The sequence below is a fragment of the Thamnophis sirtalis genome, unplaced genomic scaffold, assembly GCF_051295495.1.
Source record: "Thamnophis sirtalis isolate CommonGarterSnake01/CBP01778 unplaced genomic scaffold, rThaSir2_p1.2 scaffold_2, whole genome shotgun sequence".
Lineage (NCBI taxonomy): Eukaryota > Metazoa > Chordata > Lepidosauria > Squamata > Natricidae > Thamnophis > Thamnophis sirtalis.
Window position 1 is genome coordinate 169,916,142 of NW_028261382.1, and position 13,409 is coordinate 169,929,550.

General features: G+C 40.2%; 1 protein-coding gene across 5 annotated transcripts in view; it reads right to left on the bottom strand.

Annotated features, from left to right (window-relative positions):
* Window positions 1–13,409, bottom strand: part of PHACTR1 (phosphatase and actin regulator 1) — a 299,830-nt gene that overhangs the window by 5,519 nt on the left and 280,902 nt on the right. For all 5 annotated transcript variants that reach the window (XM_087707455.1, XM_087707457.1, XM_087707458.1 and 2 more), the window contains 2 exons: window positions 10,653–10,708; window positions 7,334–7,395 (listed from right to left, as the gene is read on the bottom strand). In XM_087707455.1, coding sequence (XP_087563581.1) covers window positions 7,334–7,395; window positions 10,653–10,708 — 118 coding nt within the window. The remainder of the gene's footprint in view (window positions 1–7,333; window positions 7,396–10,652; window positions 10,709–13,409) is intronic.

The window sequence follows — 13,409 nt, forward strand, 5'->3', positions numbered from 1 at the left end:
GCCCTATGAAGCGGTATATAAGTCTAATAAATAAATAAATAAATAAATAAATAAGTAAGTAAGTAAGTAAGTAAGTAAGTAAGTAAGTAAGTAAGTAAGTAAGTAAAATCTTTATTATGGTCAAAGACCAGCAATACACATTAGTTTTTACACTATATTAAAAAATACTAACATTAAAATATAATTAAAAAGTACTGACATTAAAAGTGGATAATAACATAATGGTCCAAAGATTGTTAAAGGTATGTCCAGATAATTGGTACGAATTTAAGATGTTGTGATCATGGGGATGCTGCAGTGGTCATAAGTGTAAAACCAGTCATAAGTCACTTTTTTTCAGAACAGTTGTAACTTCATATGGTTACTAAACAAATGGTTGTAAGTCAAGGACTCCCTGTATTTCCTCGGAACTATTATCTGCTGTTTAATTATTAGGGAAAACTGTATATCATGCATAGTGGGATCAGGAAGACACAACCTCAAATAAAGGGATGTGAGCCCCAGGATCATATGTAGTGGATAGCCTGATTTAAAAACCCTTGTAAAATAATCTGAATTTCTACTCCTCCTTTTCTGAGGAAAACTCTCCTCTGCTTTTCTTCCCTGTTTTAGACTTATCCAGATTCTTTCTCTCTTCTTGTTCACTGTTTCTCCATCAGAGTATCAAAATAGGCAGCTCCTTTCAGCTAGAATGTTTTCAGCTAGAATGTTATCCACCCAAAAGCTATTCATCTTTACTTTTTCCTCTGGTAATAAAAAGACAGTACAGATTGAAAAAACTGGGACAATTCCAAATCAAAGACAACGAGACTATCCAGACCTTCTGCTGGTTTGCAAGAAGTGGTGGGATTCAAATAACTTAACAACTGGGTCTCTGCCCTAATGACCAGCTGGGTAGGCGGGGCTCGCTGGTCATGTGACTGGGTAGGCATGGCCAACTCACATCGATGGGCGCTTCGCCTTAGTGGTTACAATGTAGTAAGGGTTAATGAGAGAGGCAGTTTCTGTAAGCAGAGCAATAAAGGTTAGGCTAGAAACAACACCAGAATGTTTCCTTCCTGCTTTCCTTACAGGATTAGCCCTGCAAAGTGGGAAAAAACAAAAGGAGATTTCTTCCAGCAACCGGTTCTCTGAACTGCTTAGAAAGTTAACTGGCTGGGGGGGGGGGGGTGTTGGGGGGGAGGGGGGGAGAGAGGGAGGTTTGACGAGGGGTATTAGATTTTAATGTAATATGATTGCACATGTATACTGTCTTCTCTTATTTTTTCTTTAAAACTAGGATATGTTAAGTATATTGTTATGGAAGTATAAATACCCTCAACATAGATTGGAATTTGCTCAGAAGCGGAAATACACCAATGAGAGGAAGAGTGGGAAACAGAAGGGAGAAGAAAGATGGGAAGAGAGGGATAGGAGAGGGTAAGGGGGGAAGATGAGGAGGATAAGGAGGAGTGGAATGTAGAGAGAGGAGAAGGAGAAAGGAAGAGGAAGTAGAGTAGGAAAGGATGCTGGAGGGAAGAAAGGAGGTAGGAGAGAGGTAGAAGAAAGAGGTGTATGGAGAGCAGAAGAGCTAATAATGGGTTTTTATCTTTTTGGGTGTTGATGACAAGAGGAACTGATGTAATTGCTACTTAATATAATAGGATACTGGCTATGCAATAGTATACATGTGATTGTATGTTATGAAAATGGAAAATAAAAAAGTATATTCAAAAGAAAGTTAACAACCGGTTCTCCTGAATAGGCGCGAACTGGCTGAATCCCACCACTGTTTGCAAGGGATAGTTTTGAATTTTTAAAAAAAACCTTCAATGGTACATACATAGCACAGTATTCTCCGTGGTCATTGTAACACAGCAGTTAAAACTTGCCTGCAGACACCCTTTTGATTGGCTCGGTTAAGGGAGTCTGATTTAAGCAGCTATTAAGAGACACTCTTCTGAATGTGGAAAGGGACAGTGGAGGAAAATCAGTATAAAGAATGCAGGTGCAACATCAGGATATTGGATGCTCCATGAGCAACAGAGGAAATCTCTGGCGGAATGAAGACAGAGGGTTTGTTTCAAATGCCGTAATTGGATGTAATCAGAAATGCTGATATTGAACTCAGGTGGTAGGAGAATTGTAAATGAGGTGAGATAGCCTTCCTATGGAAAACATAATGTCCCCACAGGCTGCAGAGAAACAGCCAAAGTTTGCAATCTTATTTCTTTCTTTCTTAACTTTGTTCAACGCCCATCTCACTACAAGTGAGTCTTATAACCAGACTCACCAGTCTTATAACAATTCCAGTAATGTTAGGGGCTCAAAGTAAAATATGCCTAGAGAAAGAGGAATGCACATTGAGTGAGAGAAGAGATATGGAGTGACCTCTGCCTTAAATGGATCTACTGCTAGTAGATGGAACAGTCTGGTGAAAAATTAATGCTGGAACGAATAGGGCTGATTGTGCACTACTGTGACTTCCAACCTGAGCATCCTTGAGCATAGCTGATGTAGAGAGTGAAGATGATGACCTTATTGGAGAAATAGGAGATCTGTTGCCAAAACAATGAGGAGAGAGGCTTTACTTAAATCCAAACAATGGAATGAAAAAAATGTTTCAGACCTCCCTAATCCACGTTATTATTAAAGCGGAGATAGTAAGGTAAACTATACTCAGATTGGCAAGATGCTCTTACTACAGCCAATCTTAATAAAAGTAGTTTAAATCTTAATATAGAGTTGATTTCTTGGACTGATCTACACCTTGGGGCTAAAAGGTTTATATCTATTTGTCATTCAGCAACTCAAGATCAGTAGGCTTAGTGAGAAAGTAGTTGACTTTCTATCCCCACTGAGAAATCACAAGCTGAAGCTACTTCTTATATAAAAAAAGAGTTTTCAAATAAAAATGTTTTCCAGCTAAAGGCAGATTCCCCCTAGGCAGGGGTATCAAACTGGCGGCCCGTGGCCCGGATGTGTCATGCACAGGCCAGGCCAGAGGTGGGTTCCTACCAGTTCGCACCAGTTCGGTAGAACCGGTTCGTCAAATCTATTGAACCGGTTAGAAGAGGTTCCACCAGTGGACCCGGAAAGCAGGCCACATGTACAGAAGAGGTTCCAATTTTTTTTGAAACCCACCACTGACACACACACACACAGACAGACTCACACAGAGAGAGAAAGAAAAAGAGAAAGAAAGGAAGAGATAAATAAAGAAAAAAAGAAAAAAAGAAAGAAAAAGTGAGAGAGAGATGAAAGAAAAAAAGGAAAAAGGGACAGAGAGACAAAAGGAGGGAAAGAGAGAGAGAGAGAGAGAGAGAGAGAGAGAGAGAGAGAGAGAGAGAGAGAGAAAGAAAAAAAACACATGGCCATCAAGCCACTCCCACAAAGGAGGCCACACCCACAGAGTAGGTTCGAAATTTTTTTGAAACCCACCACTGGGCCAGGCCCACCCCAGCTTTGCAAAGGGGAAAAATGTCACAAAATGTCATGTGATGGCAATGTGATGCGGCGAGTTTGACACCTGTGCTCTAGAATGTTTTCATAGAAGGTTATATGGAAGAGAAGAAATAGATCTATGGACTGCTTATTGATATGTTCAGATTGATGTGCTATTTCTCTTTTAGTCTCTCACACACACATGCGTGCGCACGTGCATGCGCGCGCGCGCACACACACACACACACACACACACACACACACACACACACACAAACACACCGAACCCCAAGAAAATGTTGGGTTTTATGCCCTGAAAGAAAATCTGACCTTTTTGGAAAATGCACATAAAAAAAATCTTTGCACTTCTACAAAGGATAAAAGTAAAAAGCACACACACATTTGCCTGGTGTTGTAAATTCACTTGTTATAAATGGGTTTCCTTCTCATAGTGTTGAGTAACTTTGAACTGCCTGCATCAAAGTCTACATTTTTTATTATTATTGTTGTTGCCACTATGGTAACCACCCAATGATTATTTATTTTCCATTCTGTTCATAAGCTGAATAAGTAAAACAAAAATCCCCTGAAAGCCCTTTTTAAATATCAAAGATAGGACTATAAGCACAAAATATGCAAAAAGTAAATTGGATTTGTGCTATCTTTGTTCATGTTAAAATGCTATTCTTTTCCCACTTTCAACATACACTAAGGCTTATATGTTAAGGGTTCTGAGACTATTATCGAATGTCAAGACTTCTCAGAGTTTATCATTGAATGCTATTTAAACGAAGCAAGACCACTAGCTTACTATAAAAGTAGACTTAGGTTACAGGACTGCAGAAGAGGAAGAGAAGAGGAAGGAGGAGGAGGAGGAGGAGGAGGAGGAGGAGGAGGAGGAGGAGGAGGAGGAGGAGGAGGAGAAGGAGCACTTTAAGGCATATTAAGGGCAGTCAGTGTGCTATGGCCCTATCAGGGGTGGGTTCCCGCCAGTTCTAACCTCTTCTATAGAAGAGGTTCCACAAATCTACAGTGCCGTTTAGAACCGGTTCCAGCTCCCTCCCCCTGCCCATCCACACATCATCAAGATGAAGCGCGAGAGGAGGAATTCTGGGAGTTGAAGTCCACAAGTCTTAAAGCTGTCAAATTTGAACACCCCTGGTGGGGTTTTTCTAAAGGGTTAGGGGTGTAAGGGTCTGGTAACTTGACAGCTTTAAGACTTGCGTGCTTCAAATGCCAGAGTTTCTGAGCCAACATTTTGGTTGCTAAGCAAGAGCGTTGTTAAGTGAGTTTCACCACATTTTACAAGTTGGCCATGCCCAAGCAGTCACATGGCGGGCAAGCCACTCCTACTCGGTCACATGGCTGGCAAGCCACTCCCACTCAGTCACATGGCCGGCAAGTCACTCCCACAAAGCAGGCCACACCTACAGATGAGGTTCTAAAAAATTTTGAAACCCACTACTGGGCCATATGTGCATTGTTCTAATTTTCTGCTGGGTTATATCTGCACAGTGCAGGAATCAGTCATTAGATAATTTAATATACAACAAAAAAAAACCCCTCCATTCTATTTAGGTTAAGACATGATGGCAAGAACTCAGATCTGGCTCTGAGAAGACAAACAGGAATAAAACTGGGATCCTTATTAAACTCCAAATTCTATTCCCTTTTTATCAGAACCACAAGTGAACCAAATGTGACATCTATGTCTGAAAGACTGATGAAAGATTGTTACCTAATCTTTCTAATCTTTCTATCCTCTGGCTAATCACACCACTCTCAAGAATCCCTTTATCTCTAACATTCCCTGCTGACTTGAGCCAATATGAGGGAAGCAAAGAAAATTTGCTGGCCTTCAATTGATTTCTTCCTATTTCTTGGTTTTCTAAATGGGAGGGAAGAGAGCTGTTGTTGTGGTACGGGCTGGTTATAGAGGTACATGCAAATGTTAAAGTTGATCAGGGGTGGGTTTCTCACCCCATTCCAACCGGTTTGGTTGTAACAGGGCCGGCGGCGTCCTCGTGCACGCGCGCAGTGCACGCATGCGTACTAGCGTCTGCGCGACGCTCCAGCTACGCTCCTGGAGGATCGCGCAGGCGCTGTATGCGTCCTGCGCATGCGTGGAAGCGCAGAACTCGTCAAAACCAGGTAAGGACCGCAGGCGGGCGGGCGCACCCTTCGCCGTTCCCGGAAGTTACTTACTTCCGGGTTCGCCGACCAACCGGTTCGCAGGGACTGCCGCGAACCGGTTGAAACCCACCCCTGAAGTTGATGGATTGCACAGACTAGAGTTTAAATAAAAATGATTATCGTATATTATAATATACTTTCTCATTTCTTTTTTTAAAAACTGTGCTATTGAGTAAATAAGAAAAATCTAATAAATATAGCCTTTTGTTTGGTAAAAGATTTGGAATAGCCAGTTTATCTATTAGAATCTGTGTCCAGATTAGTGAATGGCTGATTTAATATTACAATTAATCAAGCCAGCATTGGATTTAAAAAAAAATCAAACATTATGGCTTCATTTTTAATTTTCCTTTGCCTTCTCCTAAACGGAAGAGTCAAACTGAGTATTTTGTTCTTGATATTTTGACACACCATGTATATTCACTCAACGCAATTCATAAAAAGTCACCAAGTTTTGGGATAGACCTGTCTTGAGAAGTGCAACGGAGAACATTACTTAGCTATGTTGTAAACTGACTCTACTTAAACCTCAGTTACAAAAGTTGTTTATACAACACCTTTTCTATAATGTGTTCATAGCACACTTAGTATGAATCAATGTACAATGAACAAAACAATGAAGAGGAGATAGACTGTTCCTGAACAAAGGGAGCAACTAAATTACTGAATCTTTTCATCCGTTTTGACTTTGGGTGCTAGACATATTTATTGAGCAATCCTCCATCATTAATTTCTCATTCATTTTGGGTGGAATTTTACTGGAGATTTAGATTGTATCTTGGATTAGCCACTGTCCAACCATTGATTCTATTTCTCCATTAAAAATGTGTTTAAAAGACAGAGTTAGCTCCATGATGCCTTTTGAAGAAGATTGATTGGAATATTGTATCCCAGAATATCTCCAACCAGAGCTGAGATCTGGATCATATAATCCAGGGGAAATATGCATCTGCTTTAAAGAGCTGAAGACAGGAACTTTCTCACATTCTTACTCCTATCTAATATGAAGAAGTGCCTTTTTAGAATGAGCTGCAAAGTACTGCAAAACCTTATTTATAATTCCAATTAAATCTTCACACATACACACAAGTATGAGTTAAACTTGTAGTTTGTATGTTTTTCATACATCAAAATCTTTTCTGTTCTTTTTTCACTAAAGATACAGAAATGTATGTGTATATGCATGCCTGTGTGTGTGTATTCCAAAAATTTAGGCTAATATTGAGTCCTTTTATTTTCAAAAAACGTTCACTAGCTTTCCCTTATTCCCTTAATTTCTGTCTAAAAAATAGCAAAGATCATGTGTTGTCCTGGGATTTAAACACACATACTATATGCCTATTAAAAGAAAAAAAAATAGGGGACACACCATTGCATGAACTCATTAAAACAAAAAAACAAGATTGATTTACCAAACCCAGTGTGCAATTTGCAACATCTCGAGTGTTTGAAAACCTTTCCTCAATTTTTGCAGCTCCAAGCAGTTTATTGAATTCCTCACGGCTTTGTGACAGCTTCCTCTTCTGGTTTCTCTATCCACATTTAGGGCTTCAAAGCTATTATCAAGAGAAAATGCCTCAAGCATTCCTTGTAAGGAATAAAGTGTTTGGAAAATATGCTTTTCAGGAAACAAACACATCAAAGATGTATATGGTAAAGAATATCCGCTTCAAAGCTTCGAGGTTGCCACAAAGGACAAAACAAAGGAAATTCTTACCTTACGGGTTAATCTTCTCTTGATCTCTCGTTTTTCTTCCTGTTCCTCTTGCTCATTCCGTGCTAGAAAAGATTGACAAAATTCTAAATTTGCATGCATTTTTAAAAAATGGCAAAGGGTGATTACTGCTCCTTGCTCATTTGGATATAAATTTCTGTATGTCTTAAAAATATTCAAATTCTTCAGTCTCTAATTGGGAGCCACCCAGAATTGGTTATAAGATGGGTAGCTATATAAATGATTTCAATAAATAAATAGTTATATGTTAGCGTGCATTTGACAGCAATCGTGTACAATGCCAAGATATTGTCCATCTCTGCACCTCAAGATTGATTAACTACAAATAAAAGTATAGATTAATCTTGGCAGGGCAAACAATAGGGAAGAGTTTCTAGGGAAAGATAGATGGAAGGTTGATAGATGGAAGAATATAATTTAAAACTAGTTAAACTTAGTGAAATTTATTGACAATAGATATAGTTTAAATAAATAATTGATAATGTTACTAATGTATCCAATGTGTAGTGTTATGATGAGTATAATTGGATATGAATATTATATGGTACCCATGTAAGGAAGATTAGAAATCCATTTGGATTATATATAAAGGTTAATAAAAAAAAGAACCAAGTTAGATACAGTTAAAGTTTTGATTATTAGGGGGAAAAATGTTATGATACAGGATATAGTCAAATAAAGGAGGGATAAGAATAACAACGTATATATATAGATATGGGTATAACATAAGGAAACTGGACGTAAATTTTAAACAGTGATTTGGGAAGGAGGATTAGAAAACTTTGTTATTAAATATTATGGATGTTTAGCTAGAATAGGACATAAGGATTTAGTGTTAGCGGAGGATTTTAGAAATAGTAATTGAAAGGCCAGTATGTGGTTATGTATTAAATTTTGGTATATTTTATGATGAAGGACGTTTAAATAATTATAGTCAAATAAAAGTGGAGGTATGATGATGGTGACATGTATAAATATTTGAGTTAAAATACTTGAGTTAATATGAATTATGTTTGTTGACTGTGGAAGAGATGCATGAAAGTCTTTTTGTAACCAACTGATACACTTTCTACAGCATGTAAAGAAGGATGTTGTATTTGTTTTAAATTTTAAAAAAATTATTAAAAAAAACAGTACAACCCACAAAACAAGATGGCTCTGGGCACAATATACATTGAGAAAGAGAAAATAATAGATACACCCAGCAAGGGACCACACCAATCAAGATCTGGGAGAACAGCCAGATTTTCAAGGCTTTTTGGAATGCCAACCAGGTTGGAACCACATGGATTTTAGAGGTCTCATTCCACAGGCAGGCTCTGGCCAGGTAGAAATCATGGGAGAGAGGCAGTCAGTCGAATAACTGACCTTACACATATAGGGCTTTGGAGGTAATGATAAGTACCTTAAATTGCACCCAGGAGTGGCAACCAGCACAACTTGCAGAGCAGAAGTGTCACACAGACATAGTGAGGCATGCCCATCATTGCTCGTGCCTCTGTGTTCTGGACCAGCTGAAGATTTTGAGTTATTTTCAAAGTTAGCTCCATAGATAACTGTTGTGGCCCAGCAGGAGTTGTTGGAGCTGCCACCAGACTCTGACAGCGAGGGGCCCTATGAATGGAGGACCCTGGACAGGGTTCCGACTCTGAGCAGGGCGCAGAGAGGCTGGTTGGCCACCAGGAGGCGCCTGAGCCTTGGACCAGTGGGGAGCAGACAAGGAGAGTGATCCGGACGCCAACAGTGAGTTGTTCCTGGATGCCCGGCACTGAAGAGTTAATAGGCGTCAGGAACAGTTGTGCAGTTACAGGAGGTAATTGCACTCAGCTGGTAGGAATTAGGCTCCTCTCCAGACTATAAAAGGACTGCTTGTGCACACACTCCTTTTGCAGAAGTCAACACAGGAACTAATGTGGGAGAACATTATTGTGAGCTTGGCAGGCTGGATTGCTGCCACGGCTTATCTGTGTTTATTGCTGCCCAAGCTTGTCTGTGCCAGTTTGCTGCCAAGGACCTGTCTGTCTGTTAATTAAATGACGTAACTTATCTTTGGCTCGGAGTGTGTTTGTGTGGGACAAGGGGGGCCACAACAGAGAACACTTTGCGCTAGCGAAGCCTTGAGGTGACAAGAGCACATGTGTTTATCTGAAGGGCATCCTGATTCCAGCTTGTAATTGTCAAAAGAGCATTTATAAGACTGAGCACAGTGGAGTGAAAGCAGATACTGTATATAGTTGGCTTGGTTCTCAAAGCATGCATGCTGAGACACATTCTTACTAACATTCAGTTATTAATTGCATCAAAATACCAGTCATTTCGCTGGAATTTATGTTCACGCTGCTCTGCTTAAGATTGATGTCCTACAGCAAGAGGAGTGTAATTAAACTATTTTGTCTCTTTAATTATTGATAGCTAAGTGTCTTAAACTATTTTTAAGTCAAATATATTTGTGCCACCATGGGTTTTGCTGAGGATGATATATCATTAATTCAGGTTGTACAACGAAAACTCTAGCATAAGGGGGGCGGGGGTGGCTTTTCTGTTAAAAAAAAAGTGGCATGAAAATGTAGTTATATATTTCTTCAAGAATGACTTGCGTACTACTCTTAGATATTTGGCCAAGGCTCTACATCTTTATCTAGGATTAGCTCCATTGCATTTTACTGGATCGTTTTTCAACAGGCATAGTTTAGATTATATTTTTGGTTGAAATCCATACAGCGTCTTAGATGTAAACACACTGAGGTCCCACTGTGGGGAATATTTCTGAATAAATCTGTATAGGACATTTTGGTAAAAGAAAAAGAGAAAACGGTCAACTTTATTTGCATATCCTGGGCTGACCTCAGCATGTTCTCATTTCAACCTTAGGCTAAACCACCAAAACATAAATATGTCTTCTTGATAAGCAATCCCTTTTGGGTAATAATAACAGTGCAAGAGCATAATGTATGCCTGGCTCAAGTGGGTAAGAATGGAAGAATGGAAACTCCATCCTGGATGGATCCCCTAGAGCAGTGCTTCTCAATCTTTTTCTTCGCCCTTTGAATACTTTTGTGATCACGGACCATGGCCATGGACACTCAAGACTTAACTCAACATTTAAATCATAACATTTCTTCAAACCTTCATGGACACCCTGCGAAGACATTGCAGCCTCCTCAGGGCTCTGCAGACCACAGTGTCAGGCCTGCAATTATATTCCTTTTAGAATTTAGGTTGAGAAATACTGTTCTACCCTGGGGCATACTTACACTGTATGATTTTTCCTTAATTTAAATGTAAGTTTGAAGCTACTTACGTTTGAGAATATTCCTCTGCTCTAATTCTTCAGCAGTCGGTCTCTGGCTCAGCCGCCTGTAGAAAAATTTCAATTTCAATTTTTTCACCATATCAGGACCTCCTCCAGCCTTCAATATTTGCCAGAGTCACTCTTCAACAGATAATGCGAGAGCTCAGGAAATGACATTGTTCCTATGTAGATACGGATATTACTGAGTAAAACATAACACTTGTATTTTCCTTTATTGCCAACCGAGGGGAAACCAAACGGATTGTGTCATATTAAGTATTACCCCTTCAGGCTAACCAGTGGAGAGTTAGATGAGGATGATTTCTCTTACTTAATTTCCTTCCTTCTATGCCAGCTTCCTGACTGTCATCAGTGTGACATCAGTTCTGTGTTTTTATTGTTGTGTGACCCTCCAAACTACCAGCCATGGTAACTATGCTCCGATTAGGACTTTTCCTTTGTTCTTCAGATCAAACTTTCCATCTAAAAACAGATACAAATTCTTTCTTCAACTATATAGTAGCAATAGCAATAGCAATTAGACTTATATACCGCTTCATAGGGCTTTCAGCCCTCTCTAAGCAGTTTACAGAGTCAGCATATTGCCCCCAACAACAATCCGGGTCCTCATTTTATCCACCTCGGAAGGATGGAAGGCTGAGTCAACCCTGAGCCAGTGAGATTTGAACAGCCGAACTGCAGAACTGCAGTCAGCTGAAGTAGCCTGCAGTGCTGCATTTAACCACTGCGCCACCTCAGCTCTATAGTGGTGGCACAGTGGTGAGAACACAGTATTGCAGGCTACTTCTGCCGACTGCCAGCTGCAAGCAGTTCGGCAGTTCGATCCTGACCAGCTCAAGGTTGACTCAGCCTTCCATCCTTCCAAGGTCAGTAAAATGAGGACCCAGATTGTTGGGGGCAAAAGGCTGACCCTGTAAACCGCTTAGAGAGGGCTGTAAAGCAATGTGAAGTGGTGTATAAGTGCTATTGCTACAGTGTTCTTTTTATGCATCTATTTCCTTTTCCTTAAACGAGAACTCAGTACTCTACAGTACTCCAACAAGACCCACATTTAACAACTATTAGATAATTACTGTGTTTTAAATTTAGGCCTCACTCATTTTAGTAATCAGAATAAGTTGATCCCAGGCCTGGCATTTTTCAGAGAGTGCAATGTTATTATGCCATCTAATATGCTTCCTGTTTGTGATAACAATTCCTTGTTTTTTTTTACTTTCATCCTTCACTATCTCTATTGAGTGGCTCAGTGGTTAAGATGCTGAGCTTGTTGGCTGGAAAGCCGGCAGCCTGGGTTTGAGACCAGAACACCAAGACAGAGGGTAAGCTCCTGTCCTCACTCCAGCTTCTGCCAACCTAGCGGTTCAAAAGCATTCAAATGCAAGTAGATAAATAGATACTGTATTTTTCAGAGTATAAGATGCACTGGAGTATAAGACGCACCGGAGTATAAGACGCACCAAGGTTTTGAAGAGGCATTTTTTTTTAAAAAAGTAGGTAGGTAGATAAAGGGATAGAGAGGGAGAGAAAAAAGAGAAATACAGTAGGTAGATAGGAGGAGAGAGAGTAGTTAGGTAGGTAGGTAGATAGGTAGGTAGGTAGATAAAGGGATATAGAGAGAAATAGAGATAAAGAGAGAGAAATACAAAAGGTAGGTAGGGAGAGAGAGAATAGGTAGGTTGGTAGGTAGAGGGATAGAGAGAGAGAAATAGAGAGAGAGGGAGAAATACAGTAGATAGGTAGGGAGAGTAAGAGAGAGAAAAAGAAAGAAATACAGTAGATAGGTAGGGGGGGAGAGAGAGAGAGAGAGAGAGTAGGTAGGTAGGTACGTATGAGATAGAGGGAGAGAGAGAAATACAGTAGATAGGGAGAGAGAGAGAGAGTAGGTAGGTAAGTAGGTAGATAGAGGGATAGAAAGAGAGAGAAATACAGTAGGTAGGTAGGTAGGGAGAGAGAGTAGGTAGGTAGGTAGATGTTTCCAGGTGTATTTATCCATGTGCTGGAGAAGGAAATTGCTGACAATCTGCAGCACCTAAGACTTTGTTTCTGCTGGCACAGCACTTAATCAATGTAATTCTCATCAATCAGTTAAAGAGCTTTCCAAAAGGGGGGGGGGAGTTTTTACACGCTGCAAACCTCCCCAAAACGGCTCGTTGTTGCGAAAATGGGCCCATTTGTTTTTTAAAAAAAGACATGAATAACCTTGGAGGGACTTGCAGAGTCCTCCTGGGGAGGGGAGGGGGCCAAAAATGAGCAAAAAATGTCCTGTTTTTCACAAAAACGGGCCCATTTTTTGTCAAAAAAATTGCATGCATAGTCTTATGGAGGCTTATAGAGTGCTGCTGGGGGCTGGGGGGGGGGCAAAAAACAGCCCATTTCTTTCTCATTTCTGCCCTCCCCAGCCCCCAGGAGCTCTCTGAAAGCCTCATAAGGGTATGCGCAACCCTTTTGGTGAAGGGGGTGGGGCTTTGGGAGGCAAAAAATGCTGTATTCGATGGATAAGACGCACCAAGATTTTCAGCGTCTTTTTTGAGGAAAAAAGGTGCATCTTATACTCCCAAAAATACGATACCACTTTAATGGGAAGGTAACAGCCCTCCATGACGTCATGCTGACCCCATGACTGTGGAAAATGTCTTTGGACAGTGTTGGCTTAATGGCCTTGAAATGGAGATGAGCACCACTCCCTATAGTCAACAATGACTAGGGGACTAAAATCCGCAGGGACTCTTTTAGCCTTTTTTTTAA